The sequence below is a fragment of the Sphaeramia orbicularis genome, chromosome 15 (genome assembly GCF_902148855.1).
Source record: "Sphaeramia orbicularis chromosome 15, fSphaOr1.1, whole genome shotgun sequence".
Taxonomy (NCBI): Eukaryota; Metazoa; Chordata; class Actinopteri; order Kurtiformes; family Apogonidae; genus Sphaeramia; species Sphaeramia orbicularis.
Genome location: NC_043971.1, coordinates 512,292 through 537,715, shown reverse-complemented (window position 1 = coordinate 537,715; position 25,424 = coordinate 512,292). Strand labels below are relative to the sequence as shown.

Genomic DNA, 25,424 nt, shown 5'->3' with positions numbered 1-25,424 from the left:
AACAATAACAGTGAAAAAAGATACATTCACTATGAAAATGTTTCCATCTACTAAGTTTCCTTTAAAATGTGAACAACATGAAAAACCTGAAATGTATTCCTAAAAATCTGTGATTGGACCAATATTCAGCCTCAGCTGATCATTTCCATGTTCATTCTAACATACAGATGCAGTGGATCCACAAACACACAGACCATTCAAGAACAGACTGAAGATCGGAACAATGACACAGACTTTTTTGAAGACGTTTCAGGGCGTTCATACTTTTCAGGTTATGTGGGCGTGTCCCCAGTTCCACATCAGTCTGGTGGTATTGATGTGTTTGTTTACTGTACTCAGCCCACCCTCATTTTTAAACCCCCCCCCCCCCAGCTGAAGGTATGAACCTCAGCCTGATCACAGCATTCCTGTTGGCATATGGGCAGGGCTTTTGTAGTAAACACTCAACTATGCGCTGTGCATATTTTGTGTGCATATTTTGTGTGGGACACATTCTGTTAGTGTTCTGTGAAGAAAAAAGCACCAACTCCAGCAGTGATGAAACCACAGAGTTCACAAGAGTTTATTTAAAGTTTACCATACACAAATGAATATTTAAAACACAGTCCAGGACCAGGACCAGGTCCAGGTCTGGGTCCAGGTCTAGGAGAGAGCGTGGAAGCAGCGGTTGGAAGGTGGTGATGAGGCTCAGATGTGTGTGGAGCATCAATGAAGTTGGACTGGACTGGAACCAGAGGTTCTGCACATGCTCAGATAGTCCTGCTGTGAACTCCTGGAAAAACACAAAGGCAGCGTTTAAACATTCACATTAACACCAGGGACCAGGGAATACCTTCTGTTTGTGGGAACTGACTCTGATCCCAAACACCAATAGTTTCCACAGTTCCAGTTGTTTTCTTCTTGTTTCCAGTCAGTGTTAAACTCTGTTAATAGTCCCATAAATTCTTCTCCAGAACCTGAAGCCTGTGTCTGCTTCAGATGGACAATAGTCCAGAACCTGAAGCCTAGGTCTGGGTCTTCCGACAGCAGAAGAACAGGGACATTCAAAAACACTGAACGTCCGAACAGCTGATCGTAGTTTAATGTCCAGAACAGTGACCAATCAGCACCAAAGTAGGTGTGGACATCTGTAGCCATGCCCACTTTGATCTGGATCTGGGTCTGCCTCTGGATCTTCTTCCTCCTCCTCCTCTACTGTGTACTGGTGAAATGCACCCAGTCTCATCAGTTTACATGTATTATTATGGGCTGTATCTATCAGTGAAAACTTTAATTATGTGAATGACATATTTTCCAGATCAGTCTGATAATTATGGGTGCAGATCATTATTGTGAATCCCTAACTCAACTCCTGTGTACATGTACATGGTTTGCCTGTGCTACTGTGTATTCTACTGTGTGCATGTACACATTATGTTCCTTTTGACTTACATGTGACTCTTTCCCTCCAGTACAAATACCAGTCCTTCCATCAGTAAAAGTATATGAGTCCCATCAGCCAAATGGAGCTGGTGTGTTCATTGTGTGTTCAATTAGCTCCTGTTCTATCTGTTTTGGAATCATTTTCCTACATGTTTAAGGTTGAGCTAATGTGAACTGCTTTAGAACCTGTTGGTACTTTTATCTACATCAATGCTTCATTTTCTAGAAGTTCATATGTGATGATGCTCTTGTCCCAATCCAGTAGGGTTTGAAGAAGTTTATTTAGCCACAGAAACAGAATAAAAAAAAAAAACTACTAGCAGCTCTTTAGTCCATCTACTGTAGATCTGCCATTTTGTCTATCCAGAACATAAACTGTAGAAATTGTTAAGAAAAGAGCAAATGTCTGAAGACATTTCCACATTATCCATTTACTCAAATGCGTAGCCTTTCCACAGAGTAAGTTCTAAACATGTCATCAGTTCAAGTGTGTGTCATGTATCATGTGTTACTTGAAAAGACCTCCAGTATTTGTCCAAACATCCTCATTCAATAATAAGACTCTGATCCTTGTCATGAAGAAAACACTTAATCCTTCATTTTATCACAAACATTCATAACATACCAGCTCTGTTTACAGGAAAAGAAGGGCATGAAGATGTGTCATCTAATAATGACCCACAGCTGCCACTCAAGGAGGTAGAATGAGCTCCTGGACTGGGGGGGGGGGGGGGGGGCTGCAGACAACGGTGCACTAACGAGTTCAGTAGAATCCTCCAGAAAAACACTCATTATATGATGTGAATGTCATAGACTAATTAGAACATAGACTTTCTGTCCAACTGAACATTGACCTCAGAGTTTGGACCTGTTTTCATGTGTATATTCCACATAAAGTCCTCAGAAAACCTGTGGAAACATTATTAGTGTCAGTCATGTCATTTGTCACCTTTAATCACACTAGTCTGGGCTGTGAACACCTCTTTAGTCTCCGTTACACAAAGGTAAAACTTGTCATTTGTGGAATGAACAACACAAACATGTGGGTAGTTCCTCATAAAAACATGCCGTCTAACTTCAGTAGAAGCTCGAGTTCCATCCTGGGTTAGGGTTAGGGCTAGGGTTAGGGTTCGACATGATGTGGAGCTGAGGCCACTTTGTTTCCAGAACTTTCCAAAACTCCTGCCAGTCTAAGTGACCCATCAGTGACATGTCTGTGTCCTGGGTTAGGGTTAACAGTCTAAGTGACCCATCAGTGACATGTCTGTGTCCTGGGTTAGGGTTAACAGTCTAAGTGACCCATCAGTGACATGTCTGTGTCCTGCTTTGACGCTGTCAATCACTTGGATTTCTGCTCCACTTGGGTTTTGTGCACTGATGATGTGTGTTTACAACCAGGGTTCAGACACGTTTTCCAAGTTCAGATTCAAGCACTTGGAAGGGTTATTTTCAAATGTTTCCAGCACGACTCCTTATCGCTGTAGTCAAATACAGGAATACATAGACTCATTTTCAGATTTGTTTCACTTTTTATCACAATGATGTACATTGCATTATGTATAAACATCTAAAATTATGTTTCATAAAAGCAAAAACTTTAGAAATTAAAGGAGAACACAAAGTTTAATCCAAAAAAGGGAAGACACTTGGTGTTCTTCAGACACACTGGAACCAAAGAGACAAAGACTCAGATCCAAATGGACCTGGAGTCGACCTGACAACACCTGGAATGTTCTTCTGTGATAAAAAGGTTTATTTTTCTAAATGTATCACCTCTGCACTGCAAAAATCCAAATCCGACCCAGTGTATATTTGTCATTTCTAGTCCAAATATCTGATCACACTTCAAATCAAACAGAATCACCTACAGAGGAACTGTACACTCAAATATAAGAACTGATTTATAGACAATAGATCTGGAAAATCTGAGTTCAACTAATCTGAACAAGATCATTTTCACTTGTTCCATTGGCAGATTTTTTTTTTACTTAATTCAAGATTTTTTTTTTTTTTGCTTAATTCCAATTTTTTTTTCTTAATTCAAGCAAAAAAATAAATAAATCTGCCATTGGAAAAAGTGTCAATGATCTTGTTCAGATTAGTTGAACTCAGATTTTCCAGATCTACTGTCTCTGAATCAGTTCTTCTGAGTGAGCAGTTCCTCTGTAGGTGATTCTGTCTGATTTTCAGTGTGGTCAGATATTTGGAACAGAAATGATCAACATACACTGGGTCAGAGTTAGATTTTTGCAAAGTGGAAGCAGCTTTGGCTTGAGTTAATATTAAAAATAAATAAATCACATTACAGAGTGAGAATTTCAAGCACTTTCAAGCACTTCAACAAAAATTCAAGCACTTTCCAACCTTGAAAAAACATTGAAATTCAAGCACTTTCAAGGATTTCAAGGCTCCGTATGAACGCTGTCCAACAGAAACCCCATTTCCATCCTGTGCGTTTCCTACTGTGTTTTTCCTACTGTATGTCCTACTGTGCATATCCTACTGTGTGTGCGTGTCCTACTGTGCATGTGTTCTACTGTGTATTTCCTAATGCGTTTCCTACTGTGTGTGTCCTACCGTGTGTATCCTACTGTATGTGTGTCCTACTGCGTGTCCTACTGTGTGTGTGTCCTACTAATAATAATGGATTAGATTTATGTAGTGCTTTTCTATGAACGCATACTCAAAGCGCACACAGTGGATCCATTATTCATTCACTCTCATATTCTCCCTCTGGTGGTGGTAAACTACATTTGTAGCCACAGCTGCCCTGGGGCAGACTGACAGAGGCATGGCTGCCAATCTGCACCTACAGCCCCTCTGACCACCACCGAACATTCACACACATTCATACACCAGTGTGAGTAGCAGCACTGGAGGCAAGGGGGGTGAAGTGTCATGCCCAAGGGCACAACAGCACATGGACAGAGCGGGATTCGAACCGCCAACCCTTCGGTTATTGGACGACCCGCTCTACCAACTGAGCCATGGCCGTCCTACTGTGCGTGTGTCCCACTGTGCGTGTGTCCCACTGTGCGTGTGTCCTACTGTGTGTTCCACTGTGTGTGTGTCCTACTGAGTGTGTTTTCCTACTTTACTTTTTGTAGCTGAACTTGGTCCACAGGTTGCTGATGGTTTCCTGGACCCCGGGGCTGTTCTCGTTGTTGGTCTGGGTTTTCCTGCAGGACTTCCTCTTCAGTCCGCTGGCCCTGGACGGTCCCAGACCGGCTCGGACCGTTTGAATCTGACCACTGGACTTTGGCCGTGACAGACCTGAGACCTGGGGCGAGAAGGACCAGGAGCAGAACACCTTCAATAAGTGCAGGAGTTCCCATTAGAACAGGGTTGTCAACGTCAGTCCAGTTCAGCCCTAGCCCTAACCCTAACCACAACCCCATTTAACCCAACTGGATCTGAAGTGGACCGCACCAGGAAAAGAACAACTACAAATTATTCTGTTTTAGTTCAAAAAGTACATGTGTCATTGTACCAATATCAGGGTTCGTACACATTTGTCAAGGTCAAATTCAACCCCTTTTAAGGGTCATTTTGAAGTGTTTGCAGCCCAGCCCAGCACCCCCTCCCCCCCTTCACACTGGACTCTAAAAGGGAAGCCACTTGGCGTTCTTCAGAGTCCACTGAGAAGACTCAGGATTTTGTTTTTCTTTTTAGACATAATTTTATTTATCCAAATCGATCCCGTCTCTGTATTAGCTTTGGCTTGGCCATCTAACCAGGCACAATTAATATTAAAAATCAATCAATCAATCAATCACATCACACAGTTAGAATTCAAGCACTGAAACTAAAATTCAAATACTTTTAAGACCATGAAAACACAACACTGAAATTCAAGCATTTTTAAGGATTTGAAGGACCTGTAACAACTCTGAATATTCTCCCTGTTACTAAATGTTTTGTGTATTTGTAGATGATAAATGATAAACTAAGGCAGAATGTTGGTAAAATTTGACTTTTACTTTTTTGAAAAGTAGTGAAAAATTCAAGTTGTTCATATTTGTTGATATTATTCATATTTTTTGTCAAAGGATAGTTGTAAAAGTAAACATTTTCATCATGTAATTTTATTTTTTTCCACACTAAAATATAAAAAAAAGACAAACATTTGGAGTTGTCATCATTTATTATGCCATTATTTTCATTTAAAATGTGACTACTTTCACTCATTTGATCCACTTCAGATCAAACTGGTGTGTTTGTGTCCCCTGAACTAAAAGGCCTTTGTTAATATCGTGAGTGTCATTTCTAAGTTCATCTTGTGGACCAGGTGGGACCCTTTGGGGGGCCGCTTTGGGCCGGATCGGACCCTTTGGGGGGCTGTGTGTTGGACACCTGTGCATTGGAACACTGATAGGATTGTCAGTCATGGTAGGTGTGTGCTCTAGTTGTGTTCCTGTGGATGAAAACATTTCTTTTGTGTTCGTCAGTCCCTTTGATCCAATCCTAAATGAAACTTCTACACTTACTGACTGGATTGGAATGAAGCTGGTGCACATTCCTTCAGCCTTTTGGTTGAACTGTGATGATGCTGACGTTGAACATCTACGCCTGCCATTGGTGGAATTCACTGTTCCATTCCTATCAGGATTCCACTTTTACACTTGAAACTACAGGTGTGATATTACATGTACTTCAAAGGCCACACCTTGATGTTGAACTGAAGCTCATCTTAGTCCATCAGCTGTTTTTGTTACATGTGGACACAAAATGGAAGACTGTGCAGGATTTCCATGTTGAAATAAAAGCTGATTATCATTACGAGGGGTTTTCAAAAAAAGTTAGACAGACGATGACAACAGACGACGACGACAGACGACGACAACAGATGCCGCATGACGACAATAGTTTATAGCCAATCAGCCGGTAAGCTAGGAAACAGAAGTCCACACTGAGCTACTAAAAACAATAAGGCTGTACGACATAAAAGCATCTCATTCTACAGTCATAAAAACACAAAGGCTCTTATTATAGTGTGATTATACACTAATGAGAAGATAATTCTAAATTATATCCCACTAAATCGCATGTGTCAAACATACGGCCTATGGGATGGATTTGTGAAGTTAAAAACTTTCACAGAAGAATAATAATGGATTAGATTTACATAGCGCTTTTCTATGAACGCATACTCAAAGCGCATACAGAGGATCCATTATTCATTCACTCACATTCTCCCTCTGGTGGTGGTAAACTACATTTGTATCCACACTCTGGTGGTGGTAAAGTACATGTGTATCCACAGCTGCTCTGGGGTCCTAACCCTAAACCCTAACTTTGGGGCAGACTGACGGAAGCGTGGCTGCCAATTCACGCCTACCCTACGGCGCCTCCCACCACCACATTCACACATTTTCATACACCAGTGTGAGTAGCAGCACTGGAGGAGAGGAGGGTGAAGTGTCTTGCTCAAGGACACAATAGCACATGGATAGAGTGGGATTCGAACCACCTTCGGTTATTGGACGACCCGCTCTACCATCTGAGCTATAGCTGCCCCCAAGATATTACCAAAGAAGATATTAACAATCAAAGGTGTCAAACTCATTTAGTTCAGGTTCCACATCCAGACTAATTTGATCTAAAGTGGGTTGAACCAGTAAAATAAGAACATAATAACCTATAAATAATGACAACTCCAAATTATTCTCTTTGTTTTAGTGTAAAAAAAGGAAAATTACATGAAAATGTTTACATTTACAAACTATCCTTTCACAAATGTGAATAATCTGAACAAATATGAACAACCTGAAACATCTTCATATAAATCAGTGTAATTGGACCAATATAGTGTGTTATTAAATGCCTTGTGTATTTGTAGATCCACTGTATCTGTACATGAGAATGAACATGTGGAAACGATAAACTGAGGCAGAATATCAGTAAACACTTATTTCTCTTAAGAAATTTCAGGTTGTTCATGATTCACATTTTAAAGGAAACTTTGTAGACGTAAACATTTTCATAATGTGACTTTTTCTGCTGTTATTGTTTTACTGGTTCTGATCCACTTGAGATCCTACTGAGCTGAACTAAAATGGAACCTGAACTAAAATGAGTTGGACAGCTGTGCCCTAAATCTGACACACTGACCCTTTAATTTAAAGTAAGAGGCCTCCAATAAGACAGAGGAGGATCAAATAGGTGATGGTGGTTCAATAATACTGGAGGATGAAGATGAGTGGTGCGCTCCATTAGGGTCTAACCATCGTATGTTTACTCAAACACATGATGTCTGGGGAGGATCCCTGAACCACACAAACAATCCCCCACCTGCCACATCACCACATAAACCCAGGCCTTCCACAGATGAAGGGAAAACCCAGATCAGATCTGATGGTGATGTTGTGTTTGTGTGTCATAGTGGAAATGCCTCTTCATCGGTGCATATTCCATGCTGTCATTAAAACCCTGATAACGACGAACAACTTTAAATCTGTGATGCAGGACGACACCTGCCATCACCGAGGTTTTGTCCTCCTTTGACCCACCTTGGACCTCCCCATACTGGGCTTCTTGTCCTGTGTGGGACTCCGCTCTGACTCTGAGTCTGGGCTTGAGTTCACCTCCTAAAAAACACATCAAACATAAAAAGATTCACCAGGTGAAAGAAACACAGCTCCTGAAACAAGTCCCTGCCTGCCCACTCATAAGTCATGAAAGGGAGGTGATGTACAGGCACGTAGAAGAAGGAGGAGGAGGAAGAGGAGGAGGAGCAGGAAGAGGAGGAGGAGGAAGAGGAGCAGTAAGAGGAGGAGCAGGAAGAGGAGGAGGAAGAGGAGGTGGTTGGTGTGAACGTACAGAGGTGCATGCATGTGGGTGGTGGGTGGAAGGGAAGCAGTGGGTGGGGCAGTCCTCTGTGTGGCAGGATGTGAGGTCAGGCTGTGACTGGGAGGAGTAGGCGCTGTCCTGGGAGGGGGAGGCCTCCTCATCCTCAGGGTCCAAGTAGGCGCTGTCCTGGGAGGGGGAGGCCTCCTCATCCTCAGGGTCCAAGTAGGCGCTGTCCTGGGAGGGGGGCGTCTCCTCATTCTCAGGGTCCCTGCCAGACACCCAAAAAGACTAAAGGTTAGGATACGCAATGTGAACTACAATTCAAAGAAGACTGAAAAACATCAGCTCCCTACCTGAAATTAAATACAAAAGAGTGCTTTGAAAACAAAGACTAAACTGATGGTACAAATACTGCTCAATTTAAAAAAGAACAGCTGTTACAATGAGTAGATTATTGAATTCTTAGATGATACAGCAAAAAAAAAAAAAAAAGCATTAAAATCTGTATTTATGACATATTACTAAGAAAGAAGCAAAGGTATGAAAAACCTTAAAAAAAAAAATTTTAAAAGTTAAATATATTTCCTTCCTTCCTGCAGTTGTCAGGCTCCCCAATAAGAAATGCTCCAAAAATTCTATGCAATAACCGTACAATAAATAATACAGTAAATCGTACAATAAATAATACAATAAATAATATAGTAAACGTACAATAAATAATACAGTAAACAGTACAATAAACCTGTGGTATGATCAACATGCTCAGATGTAAATAATGGATAGAGCTTTTTTGAATGTGTATATCTTGTTTTTGCACTTCTTTGGCTCTTGTGTGCTTTTGCACTTTTATTCTGGTGTGCTTCTGCACTTTTACTCTGGTGTGCTTCTGCACTTTTACTCTGGTGTGCTTTTGTACTTTTACTCTGGTGTGCTTTTGTACCTTTACTCTCGTGTGCTTTTGTACCTTTACTCTCGTGTGCTTTTGTACTTTGCTGCTGTAAACCTGGAATTTCCCCTTGTGGGACTAATAAAGGTATATCTTATTTCTATTTACACATTCTCAGTCTTCTCTATGACAATGACAATAATGGGAAAAGATGACCTTTACAATATTTATGTTCAAATTACTGGTATAAATATATTCAAGTATGCATTGTTTAATTGTAACCTGACCTGTACCAAGATAAGAAAAAAAGGAATAGAAGGATGACTATCTAAATAAAACAGAACAGAATAGAACAGAATAGAATAGAACAGAACAGAATACAATAGAACAGAACACAATAGAATAGAATAGATTAGAATAGAACACAATAGAATAGATCTTCACTGTCACTTTTACAGGAACAATGAAAATCAGTTTAGCAGCAGATTCTTAAAGTGTAAAAAAACAAACTACTATACACGTAAATAAAAACTATCCCACAAAATTATACTGAAAAACAGATACTGGAAAGTACTAACAATATACAAAGCTACAAGGAAATACCTAAATATACAAAAGGCCAACTCTGTACTTCAGAAAAACAAAATATTTACAACATATAAATATATATATATATATATATATATACACAAGGAAAGACTGCATTTGTGTTATGTCAGTGATAAGAAAGAGGCAAGAAGTTAACGAAAGGTGAGAAAAAATGTAATTTAGATATATGAAGAAAAGAATGTTGCGTGCTTTCACACACTTCCTTTGTGTTGATGATGATACCAAATGCAGCAGATTAACCAAGTTAATCAGAGTCAAAATGCAGATGAGTGTTGGCATAAAATTGGTTATATAGATGAAATGTGTGTATTTTAGAGAAAAATCAACAGGTGAAAAATAGGTGAAAGGCTGGTTTATCAGCAAGAGAAAAACGCATCCTTGTATCCTTTCCTGTTGATCCTTTTCAGCTTCTATAACTTTAGGCTGTCCTTAGAACAACAAACTAACACAAAAACTGAAAAAAAAACTCAACTCCAACTAGTTAACTCCTCCAAATGAAAATAAAATTACATATCTACTCAAACTCCAACAGAAAACTGAAAGTGTACATGAAAACAACTCCTGATCATTTCAGAGGTGGAAGACCTCTGACCGTACCTTAGTCTGCTCTGGCTCTGGGGTCTGGACAAGGACACGTTCTCCCTCTTATAATGAAACTTGTGGAGAGCAGCCAGGCCTGAGCTGGGCTTTGGTGTCCCGGTCTGGTCTGTCGAGGAGGGGGTTCCGGACCACTGGAACAGTCGTAGACCCCGACTCCCTGCAGGGGAAGGCGTAATGCTCTGGGATGGAGATGGAGGGGGGCTGGGGGTCTCTACAGATGGGGCGTCAGGACCGTCACTATTGCCGGTCTGGCTGCCAGGGCCCGCCTGGCTCTGGGGTGGACCGGCACTTCTGGGCTCTGCATCTTGAACGGAGGTGTTAGAGCTCCGACCTGCTGACGGACTGAAGAATCTAACACAGAGACAGAGTCCAAGGCTTTAGAGGACTGAAGAATCTACCACAGAGACAGAGTCAAAGGCTTTAGTCAAACTGAAGAATCAAACACAGTTTTAGTCAGAGGGTCGAGCACAAAGGAGACCCAGGAAAGGCTGAAATACAATACTACTAGAGCTGTACAGGGTATACAAGGGTTACGCCTTCAAAACGGTCACTGTAACACAGTGTTTGTCACTGGGGGGCGGTACTGGGGACACTGGGACATTGCCACCCCCCCCTCAAGCCTGAAACTGTCCTCACCTGGAGCAGGTGGTCTGGTCTTCGTCCTCACAGACCTGGTTCCTCTTCTGCAGCAGTGTAGCGAAGCAGTTCCGTGACCGGGGCTGAATGGGTTTGTGCTGCTGCTCCTCTGACTTGGATCTCTTCCGACTGTGGGAGGAGGAGGAGTACTGCTGCAGCATGTCCTGGTCGGACAGAGGACAGTCTAGGAGGACAGAAGACCAGCTCAGTCAGGAGGATTCAACAGAGACTCAGAGGCTCCACATCAAACCCAGGACTGTTGAGTTCTGCTCCAAACTAAACTAAGAACATCAGAACTCAAGCCTTCATCACCTCCAACAGCTCAGTCTGACAGGAGGGCCTGAACAGCTGTACCTTCATGGTTAGGGTTACCTTCACGGGGCCTCTTCACCTGCAGCTCTCTGCAGGGCAGCCTCACAGCGTCCAGGCTGATGACTCTCTCCTTTCCCCTGTTGGAGGGAGGCCGGTCTGGGGATGAGGCGGGTCCAGCTGTGGGAGCGGAGGCTGCTTTGAAGCCTCGGCTCCAGATACTGGATGTACTGGGACCGCTGGAGGAGGGGCGGTCGTTCCAGCTGCGACTGCGAGCTTTACAAACCTGTACCACATTAAAGAGTGCGTCTACATTAACGGGAAAATGTTTTTCTGGGGTTTTTTTTGTATTAAGTGTATTCTTTTTTTACTGTGATCTGGTACCTGTGTGACAGGTTTGTCTGGGTTGAAGTCGTCTATCTTCTCCAGAGTGTAGATGTCAAGGTTTCCTAAAGCCATCTGTAAACCTTTATCATCTCCGATATGACTGCATGCATCTACGTTAAGGAACGCTGCTGAAATGCCAAATGTATTTCCATCAGGTGACACAGGACAGACAGACAGACAGACAGAAGGATACGGTCCGGCGTAGCTGAGGCTGGCTGGGTCCACGTGGTCTGCATACCGGTTTAGAGGCACCACTTTCCTTTGGACTGGGTCAAACACCAGCTGGTACAGGAAGGTGTTATTGGCTCGGACGAACCCTTCAATGTAGTGATCAGGGACGATGAGGTCCATCTTCAGGTACTGACCCATCTTTCTGATCACCTAACAAGGAGGAGACAGACAAGGTCACACCTGTTTATATTGTGAATTACTATAAAGACTCTGATCCCTGCAACTGAAACCAAAACTAGGGCTGAAACACACTGGAATCACTGAAAATTAATAATAAAACTGTATATTTCAAGAGTTCTTTTGAATACAAAGAAAAGCTGCATCTGAACTTAGTTTTTGTCACAGTTCCTACTGATCTCCTGAATGTAATCACTTCAGTTAACTGTGGTGGTTTTACATATTGCTCCCGGTGATTTAACAAATGTGGCCTTCTGCATCTGGGTGGAGAATTAGTGCCACCAACTGTTCAGTTTCTAACACTCAACAGACTGCAGTCACTCCTGTAGATTTCAGATTATTTATTTCATACCTGTCATGGGCAGTTGTTTTTTATAAAGCCTAGGAAGCGAATGCAAACATCATTTTTACCTCCGCCAAGGAGGTTATGTTTTTGCCAGGGTTTGTTTGTTTGTCTGTTTGTTTGTCTGTCCGTTAGTGTGCAACATAACTCAAAAAGTTATGGACAGATTTGGATGAAATTTTCAGTGTTTGTTGGAAATGGGATAAGGAAGAAATTATTAAATTTTGGTGGTGATCGGGGGTGGGGGGGCCCACGGGGGGGGGGGGGCCCACTGATCGTTAGTGTGCAACATAACTCAAAAAGTTATGGACAGATTTGGATGAAATTTTCAGGGTTTGTTGGAAATGGGATAAGGAAGAAATGATTAAATTTTGGTGGTGATCGGGGGTGGGGGGGCCCACGGGGGGGCCCACTGATCAGCCTTGGCGGAGGTCTGCGCTCTCCGAGTGCTTCTAGTTATTATTATTATTATTATTAGCACAACTAATATTTAAAGCAAGACATCAATTACTTCTCAATAAAATACAAAAATTGTTCTCATAGTGAGAAGGGAGAAACTGAATTTATAAATGGCACAGAACCTGTAAAAAGGTGTTTCAGTCAGGGGTTAAATTATGGAACAGTCGAACAGATGAATTAAAGCAAACTAAAAACGTTAATCACTTTAAAGGAATATTTAATCTGTCCATAACTTTTTGAGTTATGTTGCACACTAACGATCAGTCCCCCCCCCCCCCCATGGGCCCCCCCACCCCCGATCACCACCAAAATTTAATCATTTCTTCCTTATCCCATTTCCAACAAACACTGAAAATTTCATCCAAATCTGTCCATAACTTTTTGAGTTATGTTGCACACTAACGATCAGTGCACTTAGTGATGTTCAGAACAGATGTTAATAACAGATGTTAATAACGGATGTTCAGAACAGATGTTAATAACGGATGTTAACAGATGCTCAGAACAGATGTTCAAAATAGATGTTCATAACAGATGTTAACAGATGTTCAGAACAGATGTTCAGAACAGATGTTAACAGATACTCAGAACAGATGTTAACAGATGTTCAGAACAGATGTTAACAGATGCTCATAACAGATGTTAACAGATGTTCAGAACAGATGTTCAGACCACATGTTCAGAACAGATGCTCATAACAGATGCTCAGAACAGATGCTCAGAACAGATGTTAACAGATGTTTGGAACAGGTGTTCAGAATAGATGTTAATAACAGATGTTCAGACCACACGTTCAGAACAGATGTTCAGACCACACGTTCAGAACAGATGTTCAGACCACATGTTCAGAACAGATGCTCAAACCACATGTTCAAACAGATGTTCACAACAGATGTTAACAGATGTTCAGACCAGATGTTCAGAACAGATGCTCAGACCACATGTTCAGGTCAGTGGTGGTCTGTGTGCACTCATCACTGCTTCAGCCATTACAGGGTTCCTACAGCTTTCTACAAGATACATTTAAGACTTTGGAAGACCTTTTTAAGACTACCTAGAACAGAATTTAATGCCCATTTCACAGCCATACTGGCAAAGATTCGTGACTCCTAGGATTTAGGAAAATGTATTTATTTACTCAACGCTTTGATTCCCACCGTTCTGAGTCATTTCTCACTGGGGGCTGTAAAGTTACCGATAACTGGCTCCTAATTACAATATAAATTGTCGGGTGGAACCAAGCAGAGTAACGTTATTTTCTTTGCAGTTTGGACATTTCCCAGACACATTTAGACACAATAAAGCCAACACATTTATGGCAACAGAACTGAAGACCTACCGTATCAAATTTAATACCCTTAACGACTTTTTTAGGTATTAAATGCTGATTTGGAAATTCAAGACTTATAAGACTTTCTAAGACCCTGCAGGAACCCTGTATTAACTGTAAAAAAATTCATGAGATTCTCTGCCATTATCTGTAGAAAAGGTTGTTGTGGTTCCAGGTTCTTTGTAGTTTATTTAGGATTTGGGGTCATACGACACTGACTGTTCAAATGCCCACATTAGGGACCTTTAGATCTTGTTTACCAATGTTAGCTAGTATGCTAGCATCTGTAGCGCACAACTCCTGAAGACTGAACAGACATGATTAGGTCCAATTTAATTTTTGGATATATCTTGTGTATTCTGTTGTAGACAGAGTTGACATGTATGAACTTTATTTAATTCTGTGGGTTTTTGATGAGACACTGCTGTGTGTCTCAGCTGTGTTGGAGTGACTTTGGTTTGATTGAAGTGCTATGATCTGTTGTGGTCTTTGTACGTCTTGTAATGTGATTATTCTTTGTATGTAGAAGATGACAGCCCCACCTGAAGAGCTTATCATTGTCCAAATGCCACCCTGTGTGTAAACTGTTCTCATTATCATGTGTCTTTTTATCATTTCCATCTTAAAGTCCCACAGCTGTACAATGGTTTGTACTGTTGTCCAAACAGGAGCGTGGCCCTGTGGCTGGTCCAATGTGTAAGATAAGTGAAGAGAAGACTTTACTGATCCCACTAGGGGACATTTATTCATGTAACACACCAGTGCAAAGAAGACAGGTAGAAACAAACCACAAGGAAGAGTGAAATATAAAGGAAAAGAAGAAATGTAGTATTTATACTTACATAAATATTTATATACATATAGAATAAGAATTAAACAGTTTTAAAATCTAATTGGGCAGTGTAGCTGATGCTGATGTTACTTTCTGTTTGTTTATTTTCTTTTTGTGATTTAACCCCTCCCCCTTTTGTGCAGGTAAATACCAATGGACTGCTTTAGGAGATTTAGGCGAGTCTTAACGTCCCAGTCGGTCTCACCTTTAGGATGTCCGGCTCCTTGGCTAAGCGCAGCAGTTTGCAGGCCTTTCCCAAGCCGATGCCGTGCAGCGAGGCCAGGTAATCGCACCCGGACAGGATGCACATGTAGCGGAACTTGTCCTCTGTGAACACGTTCCCCAGAGCCCGACAGCGGCCCAGGTGACTCTGGTCTATCTCCAGACCATTACCCTGCTTGTCCATTTTGAGGATTACCTGCGAGATCATAAGAGAGGATTCACGACTAAAGGGAATGCTGCCTTCACCTCTTAGAAGAATTATGGTAAATACTAGTTATCAACTTGAAAACCGCCCATCAATGCCCCTTCACGTCATATTTTCCACTGGAGAACTGGGAAAAAAATTTGATACATGAGCTGCTGACATGAAAATAACCTTTGACCTTTTCAAGATGGTGGAGAGCAACGAGGGATTCAAGGCCAATGATAAATAATGCTTTTATTAACGTTCTGCTGCTGTTAGCTGATGATTTTAAACATTTATGGCATAGACAACGTGTGTAAAACAATGAAAAATACGGTCTCAGATGAAGAAACATGTCCAAAACTGTTTTACCCAAGTAGCAGGTTACCATAATCTGTGTGTCAGCCATGTTTTATTTTGCTACGACAACAAAAGCACTTGAACACAACATACTCGTAAATTCAAATTCACAAGTAGAAAGGATCATCTTCCCGACACACGAAAAGGCAGCATAAGTACTTTGATAGTTTGTGGTAATGACTTCATGCATATATTATTTTTACTCTAACCATGGATGCACTGTGGTGATTTAAAAAAAACAAAAAAACTCAGGGTAGGTTATAGAACCAACTGAATTTAAATAAATTATCAAGTATACGTAGTTGGGTTGATTAAAATTCCAATATGTTTGGAGTAAATGTCCTTAATGTCAGCACATGTAGCAGTCAGGAACAACTGGAACATCTTTGTGTCAGTGGTACTCAGTTAACGGATAGCTTCAAGACCTTATAAACATTTTTATTTGGAAGAGTTAGTGTTTTGAGATTAGAAAAATCCAATAGGATGAAAAACAAAAGTAAACATTTGTATCATCATGTATTTTCCTTTTCATTGCAGTGGCAAATTGAATTGAAAAAAGTATTTTGTAGAGGACAGTATTGAAGCCAAAGGACTGTTCTCATGATCATAATCAGGGCTGATATCCATGTCTGATGTTCATGTTAACGATTTATGACAAAACCCTCTTAAAGCTTCAAGTACATGCTGACACAGAACTGATACATTACTGCTCTGGAGTCCCAAATATTGAACTGGGGCCAGTGCTAGTGACTATCGTTTATTTGTTTCGAATTTATTTCTAATCCTTTAGTATTTTTCTTTATCCTACCCTTTATCTTTTTATCTATGACCTTCTGTTGGCTTACTATTCCATTTAATAAATAAACATTAAAACTTGCTGAAGGATTAAACAAAACAAAAGGGCAAAAGTGTGATCAGCAACAAAAGAAGCAAAAGGACAAGTTGAAAGTCATCATTTGTAAAGAGCACTTTGAAAAAGACATTTCCCCCTCCCACAAATTCCTACTGATAGTAGATATTTAAGAAGCATATTGTCATTACGTGGATTAAAGCGAGGAGCTTTTCAATGAGCAGTCCTGTTCAGGTGGAGGGATACTTTCCCTCCCACTCATGCGCAGCGCTTGGAAGACATTATGTCCTGCTTCAGACTACAGAAAATTAGGCTGTGTTTCCACTGCATGGTACTAGCTCCACTCAACTCCACCTTTTTGCGTTTCCATTATGTTAAAGGACCTGGAATCTAGTACCTGGTACTAGTTTTTTTGTATCTGCTTTGCCAAGGTTCCAAAATGGGTGAACAGATACTAAAATGTGACGTGTAAACACTGCAGACCACTGACTGGTCAGAGAGTCGTCTCTGTGTCATCAATGTGCGACCTGCCATTTAAAAAAAACAAACACATTTGGACGTTGACAGTAAATATAGCAGTAGGTTCATATAGCGGTAGGTTCATATAGCGGTAGGTTAATCCACATGATGACAGCCCACAAAACTACACCGTGGTCAGTCAACGAAGTTCAGACATTTCTGTCCTCAGTCGCTGACGAAAAAATTCATCGTGAGCTTGAGGGGAAAACACGCAACGAGCAAGTTTATCAACAACTCACTGAGGAGACCACATGGAAGTTACACGCTGCGTCACTGTGGCGACCAGGTACTGTAAAGTGGGTATTATCTTGTAATGCAAACAGTCTCCAGGAATAGTGCCCGGAACCCGAGTCGGTTCCACATAGTGGAAACGCGCCATTAGATACTCACTTCAGCAATCAAATGGGAAATTCCAGAAAGTGTGGGGTCCCTTTCTAAGAACCTTCCAGAAAGTGTGGGGTCCCTTCCTAAAAACCTTCCAGAAAGTGTGGGGTCCCTTTCTAAGAACTTTCCAGAAAGTGTGGGGTCCCTTCCTAAAAACCTTCCAGAAAGTGTGGGGTCCCTTCCTAAAAACCTTCCAGAGCTTGTAAATGCTTGACGTTTAGGTGCAGTTGAACTATGCTGCTCACTCCGTCCTTACTCCTTGCACAGGTTTCTGTTGTGATCCTGATCCTTTACTGTGTCTAGTGCACTGGCAATGACTGAGAAGGGATTCTTTTATGTACAGTCTGTAGTTTCGTCTGTTTTTTTTTTTCTATGGTGCTAGCTGCCATTGATATACACCCATGCCTACTTCAGATTTCTGTAAGGACCATTCAGCTTTGCACTTGTATTATACTGAAAAAACTTCAATAAAAAGCTCTTGATTAAAAAAAAAAAAAAAAAAAAAGTGATGGTCTTGTGATGGTGACAGCAGCTGATCAGAGGGAACAGGTACCTTCTTACAGCCAAACGCCAGCAGGTCCGAGTCCTCAGTGATGACGGCTTGAGCCAAACCAGACTTGGTGAGAAAAGCCAACTGTGCATCAGCTTCATACGGAGCCACAACACAGTCCACCCCCCTGAGCCTGGCAACCTGCATGAACACACACAAAAAACACACACAAACACACAATGAATGCACACAAACACACAAAAAACACACACAATGAACACACACAAACACACAATGAATGCACACAAACACACAAAAAACACACACAATGAACACACAACACAGTCCACCCCCCTGTGCCTGGCAACCTGCATGAACACACAAAAAAACCCCCCACAAAAAACACACAATGAACGCACACAAACACACAATGAATGCACACAAACACACAAAAAACACACACAATGAACACACAACACAGTCCACCCCCCTGAGCCTGGTAGCCTGCATGAACACAATAAACACCCAAAAAACACACAATGAACACACAAACACACAATGAACACACCCAAAAAACACACAATGAGCCCGTTTACATGCACACGCATTCTCTGATTATTATGGATTTCTGGAGCTGCCACATTACACAAGCCACCATGTAAACAGGATAATCTGATTAGAATCAATCAGATGAACACACCTGGGTCTGTCCCAGTCCTCCTGCATGTATACAGGTGAATCTGATTTATTTAGTTCTGTTCCATCTGAACATGTGGAAAAACGATTCAAATCATAGAAAACTGACGTTCCATAGTTAAACATGAGTTGAAGACAATAACAGGAAGTTTGAGCCTACCATCAGTATGTATGTATAAACTCCGAAAAAAATCTGACTCTTGCATTTTTTAAGGGCATGTAAACATTAGATCTGATAATTACAATTATCCGATTACTCCCAGGTATCGGATATTTATGGTCATGTAAACAGGCTCAATGACAATTCAACAGTCACTTAAAACAACTGGTTTCATATATTATTTAAACTAATACTACAGAATATTGATATAAAAAGTATTTTATTCCTGTTGTCATGTCATAACTCCCTTTTGGAAAGTATTGATGGTATCATGAAATTAAATACTGGTGGTCAAACTGGAGCAGAGGGTGGGCGTGGCTCTTCACCTTAATGAGGTTGTGAGCCATGGCTGGGGTGATGTTCACGCAGCGGTTGAAACAGTCTCTGGCCTCGGACAGTTTCCCCTCACGAAGCAACTGACGGCCTTTCTGAAGGTTGGCTTCTCGACGCCTGAAGGGGAACACAAACAACATCAGCAACAGCAGAAACTCTGAAAGAAAACACAAACCACAACAGCAGAAACTCAAGGAGAACACAAACGACATCAGCAACAGCAGAAACTCTGAAGGAGAACACAAACGACAACAGCAGAAACTGAAGGAGAACACAAACGACATCAGCAACAGCAGAAACTCTGAAGAACATAAACGACATGAGCAACAGCAGAAACTCTGAAAGAGAACATAAACGACAACAGCAGAAACTCTTTCACTGCAGACGTTTGGAGGGAAATGTGAGACGATCAGAGTAAAACCCAAATGTAAACAAAGAATGGGATGTGTAGATCTGGAGGTTCCTGACCTTCCTCTCCTCATATGAAAGGTGTTGAAAATATTTTTTCTAATGTTTTTCTGATACCCAGGTCCCACCCCCTTGTGTGTGTATGTGTAAAGCGTCATGAGATAACTTTTGTTATGATTTGGCCCTATATAAATAAAATTTGTTTTGATTTTGATTTGATTTATTTTCTACCTGTTTTTGCACAATCACGGCCTGTTGCAGCTCCCATTTCACTGTCATTGTCTGGCCAATGTCATGTGACAAATACAGATTCTATTCTATTCTAAATATGCAAATACGTATGCAGTCTACACACAATACTCACTGTCTGCGAGCCCTCTCCACCTCTTGTTTTGAAGGCAGATTACGTCCATCAAACACCAGAATCGGTTTCACATTGAAGTTCAACAGCAGGTCTACAAATTTCATACAGTACCAAACATACCTGTGATTGGACACAAGACAAACATGTCATTCAGCTGTTCACAGAAACACTTGGGGGTTCACTGTGTGCACAGTTCAGGAGATCACAGGGGCTTACTGTTCAGTTGGTTCTCCTTTGGCCAGTTTTTCAGCACAAGAAAATGCTCCTTTGTGCAGCCAACAGTAAGTGTCCACAGCCACAGTCTGGCCTTTATATTTTTTCACATTGACAGGCTCTGCTGCGTCTTTGATGAACTGCAGAAGTCCAGGGATTCCCATTTTAAGCTGCCAAGTTGAACAGACTGAACCTTTAAAGGAATCAGGGAAACAGTGACACAGCAACAGATCTGTATGTTTTTGTCATGCAGAAGTGGAACTAAAATGGGCCTCTGTTATTGAAGTCAGCAGCTGCCTTATGGTTCAGTCCTGACAGTAAATGTACAGCTGACATCACACAGCAGAAGTGGTACCCAGGAACACCTGTCAAAAACACTGTCTGTGTCAAAGACCACCAAGAACAACAGAAAAGATCTGTGTCAAAGACCACCAAGAATAACAGAACAGATCTGTGTCAGAAGTCAATGAGTAGAACAGGGAAAATATTTGAATTATTTATTTGAAAGACTTTCAATGTCACTGAAATAGTGAAGGGAGTCTTGTTTGGAGCAAAGTACACAGACAGAAAATGTCAAAATGGCTTTTTCATTTAATGGTGCAGCCTTAATTACTTAATTTGTACCATCTAACGACAGACAATGGAATGTAATCAAACAGTAGAAGGGAATTTGTCAGGAATGATCTTTGCACTAAATCTACCATGAAATATCACATTACTATTCTAATTATTATTTCTAATATTGTTATCTAGACCATGCTATGAGAGTGTGGTGATTAACAAAAATCCATTTTTGTTTTATTTATGACAGTAATCTTGCATGTATGACAGCTGCCTGATGACTACCTTATTGGTTCCAAACCTTTTTTTTTCCTGCTGAAGTTGCTCAAGTAGCCACTTACTGACCCACCACCCTCTGCTCACATGGACTTTAAAGTCAGTGTTTTACAACCCTATAATTAAAGTACTTGAATTACTAGTACTCATTGTTGTGCTGATATTGGAGCCTCTCTGCCCAAGGAATCAATAAAGGTCTATCTATCCTCGTCTAAGTATGTCTGAGTATTTCCATGCTGTGTAACTTTATCCTTCTACTGCTCTACATCTCAAAGGCAAACACTGCACTTGTTACTCCACAACATTTATCTGACAGCTTTCATTGTTTTTCCAGATTACACATTTTCATTGTAGTCCTGTCCAGTGAAAACCCTGTATTATTCACATGTGTTGACCTCACATGCTCAATAGATATGAACATAGAGGTCTCCAACAGTCATAGATACACATATACCTCATCAGTAACTTAGACGTCGTGTTAAAGGTTATCTTCCAAATAAACCCAGAGGCAAAAATCCAAAACACCAACGGTTCACCTTGAGCCCATCTGATCCACAAAGGAAAATCAAAATTAATTTTATTATAAAAAAAATAATTCTGTTTCACTTACAAACCTGACATGAATTAGCAAACTGTTTACAGAATAAAGTTTTTAAAAATAGTAAATTTGTATGTATCTGATAATATTATCAGATGTAAGATCATCATCATCATATTTCCATCCAATGTGTTGATTTCGAATGTTTGTGATAAACAAGAAGGATAAAGTTAGTCGGGGACCCAAAGTCTCAAAAGCTCAATAAAATGGGTTGAACCTGACATAGTCTGCCATACTTTTTATTTGTATTTTATTTGTTAATTTTGATCCTGAGCACCAATAATTGGAGGGTCTGCTCTGCTGGAAATATTGCGGGAAAAAAAATTGTGGCCTTATTAGTGTATGTACTCCTCTTTTTTTGATATAAAATTTTGAAAAATGAAAATTTTCTTTCATTTCTCAGTGGGCTGGGTAAGCTGTGAATAAATTCATTCCAGATGCAAAAAACACATATGGTGACAACCTTCAATGAAAAAATAATTCTTAAAACACATTTCTACATGATTCTGGCTCAATTTAATGCAAAAAAAAAAAAAAGGCGTTTTCTCACTTTTTTCCAATATTTTCAACTTCATTGGCAATCAACTATTCCCCCAAGTTATGACATCAGCCAATATGCCATTCTTTTCACCAAACATTATACTCATTCCACAGAAAAAATTATAAAAATCCAACCAAAATCAATGGATCTGTGATGATTTCTCTACTAGCTGGCAATACAGGCCCAGAACCTCAATAGAATTTTAAGCTACTCTCAAAATTCCGAAAGACAGAAGATGAAGATATTTAGCTTCATGGCACATTTACACACTCTCACACACTCTCTCTCTCGCTCTCACACACACACACACACACACACACACACACACACACACACGATCTTAGTAATTTGAATGACTTTGGAACAGCCATCAGACTTGGAGGCTGTGCATCATCATCTGTATGCAAGTCCAATGGGTAAATGCAGCAGAATGGAAATCATTCAATTATTAATAGACATTAATATTTCTTAGGAATTGTAGGTGCAATTTTATTAAAAGAAAAAAAAAAAGTTTCATGACAGAATTTGGATTTGTTGCCCATTGCTCTTGTTATCCCAAATTGGATTGTCAAGAATAGATGTACTGTTCCTTTAAGAAATAGGTAGAAGTTATTATACCTGATGTTTTCGATTTTATCTGAAGTAAGTTCTGTATTTTGTCTTACTTTCAATTGACTATTTTAGTTTATGTCTATGGCTTAAGTGTTCTAAAGCATAGCCTACAATCTGTATGTGACAAGATCTAATTTAAGGATGTCCTTTTATTTACAATTTACATATTTAAATGTTATTTGCATACATATTATCAATATCTAAGCTAGCTAGTCATATCTGTATCTGTAATTAGCTAATGCTATAGCAGCTACACTTGATTACTAGTTCTGTAGTTTTAGGATACTGAAGCCTGAATTTTGTACATGTATCACTTAAATATTACAAAAGAAGTAATAAAGCTCTTTATTTATAGTAACAATTGAGTTTATTTCATAAATTATTTCTGGTCAGTCTTATCAAGTTAGGATAGCCTAGCAATTAGCTTAGCATGCTAAGGCTAGCAGTTAACATGATATGTAAGTTTAGGGAAATAAAGATTTTAAATTGCCATTTTAGCCGAAGTATGGTCTCTAAAGTGAATAGGCAACTTATTAACTTGCAATAATAATATAAAACACATATTATACATGTTTATAGAAATCTTAGATGAATAAATAAGTTAATTAACCCTCCAAGACCCTCCAATTATTGGTCCTTAGGATCAAAATTAACAAAAAAAAAACAAAAAACCCACAAATAAAAAGTATGGCAAACCATGTCAGGTTCAACCCATTTTTGAGACTTTGGGTCCCCTACTAAGTGTTCCTTTGTAGGCTGTGTTCCTGCCCTTTCTAAAGTTCAAGGCACTACTTCAAACCCATGTAGATTATTACCCAGGGAATGAATGTGATTGAACAGCTTATATTTTATAGACACACAGCTGTCAAGACACAAAGTGATGCTCCAAACATGATGATGTAATAGAATGTGATGCTCTGTTGTAGATTAAACTACCAACAGTTTAAATAGTGGTTGAAATGAGCTCCACCTTAGATGTGTTCAGCTGGAAAATGCAACGTACACATGAATGCAGAACAATTAAGACAAAAACATCCCATATAAAAGTAAAGCACGGACAGGGACTACTTTGAATACTTTAACTTTTCACACTTCCGTTAGAATACTGACTGTTGTTATACATGTACAAAAGACCAACATGCTAAATGCCAAACATACACACCAGCTGGACTGTTGTTAATCAACCAGAACAAGCTAACAGCTGCTGTTAATCAACCACATCTAGCTAACAGCTGCTTTAAACGGTTTCATATCCGGAAAAAGGGATTATTTAACTGTCAATTAACGTTAGCGGGAACTACAGCCAACAGGCGACAATTCACTAACAGCCAAATGGAACACACATCAGTCTAAACTAAATGTCAAATAATGTCACAAAATGCCACTAGCAGCTGAAATTAAATCCTACCTGAGTGCCTTTGTTTCGCAGATTCACAAACACTGGAGCTGCTTTGGTTTTAGCGGTAAAACTAGTCCATCTATGTGCTGTTCTGTGATTGGTCAAAGTCAGGTGACTTATGAGTATGAACCGCTGCTATTGGCCAGAGTTCATTTTGGGCATGACAACGGGTGCGCTTGGGGAGTTGACCGGGGCAGCACGGTAGGACTTTGCTTCCTTACCTAGACATTTAGTGCTACGTTTGAGGTTCACCTTGTTTTTATGACTGATACGAATTAGTACCACAGCATCAGCCCTGTAGAGAAGTACGGGGGGGGGGGGGGGCGGCATATAAAATAAAACATATGGAGAAGTTCAGAGGGGGGGTCCATAAAGTAAAACATGTATGATGGTAAAAGGGGGTCCATATAAAATAAAACATGTATGATGGTTCAAGCGGGAATGTCGGGCTTTTCTCTGCTGATGTCCGACACACTTTTATGAAATGAAACACTGGACAAGACAAGTTAAAAAAATAAATAAAAAAAAAAAAAAAAAAAAAGAACTGAAACACTTGTGTCGAAGCTGCGGTTACAGTGACCTCTGCCGGTGAAGGGCAGGGCTGCAGACAAATTAGACAGGCAGGGTGTGCTTGTGTCACTGGCAGGGGCTGATTCTGAAGGATGGGGACAAACCCACAGACTTTTATTAAAGCCCACAGAATTATTCAAATCCACAGACTTTTATTAAAGCCCACAGAATTATTCAAATCCACATACTTTTATTAAAGCCCACAGAATTATTCAAACCCACAGACTTTTATTAAAGCCCACAGAATTATTCAAATCCACAGACTTTTATTAAAGCCCACAGAATTATTCAAACCCACAGACTTTTATTAAAGCCCACAGAATTATTCAAATCCACATACTTTTATTAAAGCCCACAGAATTATTCAAACCCACAGACTTTTATTAAAGCCCACATAATTATTCAAATCCACAGACTTTTATTAAAGTCTACAGAATTATTCAAACCCACAGACTTTTATTAAAGCCCACAGAATTATTCAAACCCACAGACTTTTATTAAAGCCCAAAGAATTATTCAAACCCACAGACTTTTATTAAAGCCAACAGAATTATTCAAACCCACAGACTTTTATTAAAGCCAACAGAATTATTCAAACCCACAGACTTTTATTAAAGCCTACAGAATTATTCAAATCCACAGACTTTTATTAAAGCCCACAGAATTATTCAAAT

The 25,424-nt window shown here is 40.2% G+C and overlaps 1 protein-coding gene across 1 annotated transcript; it reads right to left on the bottom strand.

The window, feature by feature from the left end:
• Positions 1-571: 571 nt before the first annotated feature.
• Positions 572-24,245, bottom strand: LOC115434205 (exonuclease 1-like). The gene is made up of 15 exons (XM_030156011.1): positions 24,190-24,245; positions 20,197-20,386; positions 19,981-20,100; positions 19,202-19,325; positions 18,083-18,220; positions 15,216-15,428; positions 11,832-12,019; positions 11,636-11,738; positions 11,315-11,537; positions 10,943-11,126; positions 10,304-10,657; positions 8,242-8,479; positions 7,932-8,009; positions 4,521-4,702; positions 572-772 (listed from the first exon to the last, which is right to left on the bottom strand). The coding sequence occupies exons 2-15, from the start codon at positions 20,355-20,357 to the stop codon at positions 706-708; spliced, it is 2,373 nt and encodes a 790-aa protein (XP_030011871.1). The 5' UTR covers positions 20,358-20,386; positions 24,190-24,245; the 3' UTR covers positions 572-705.
• Positions 24,246-25,424: the final 1,179 nt, after the last annotated feature.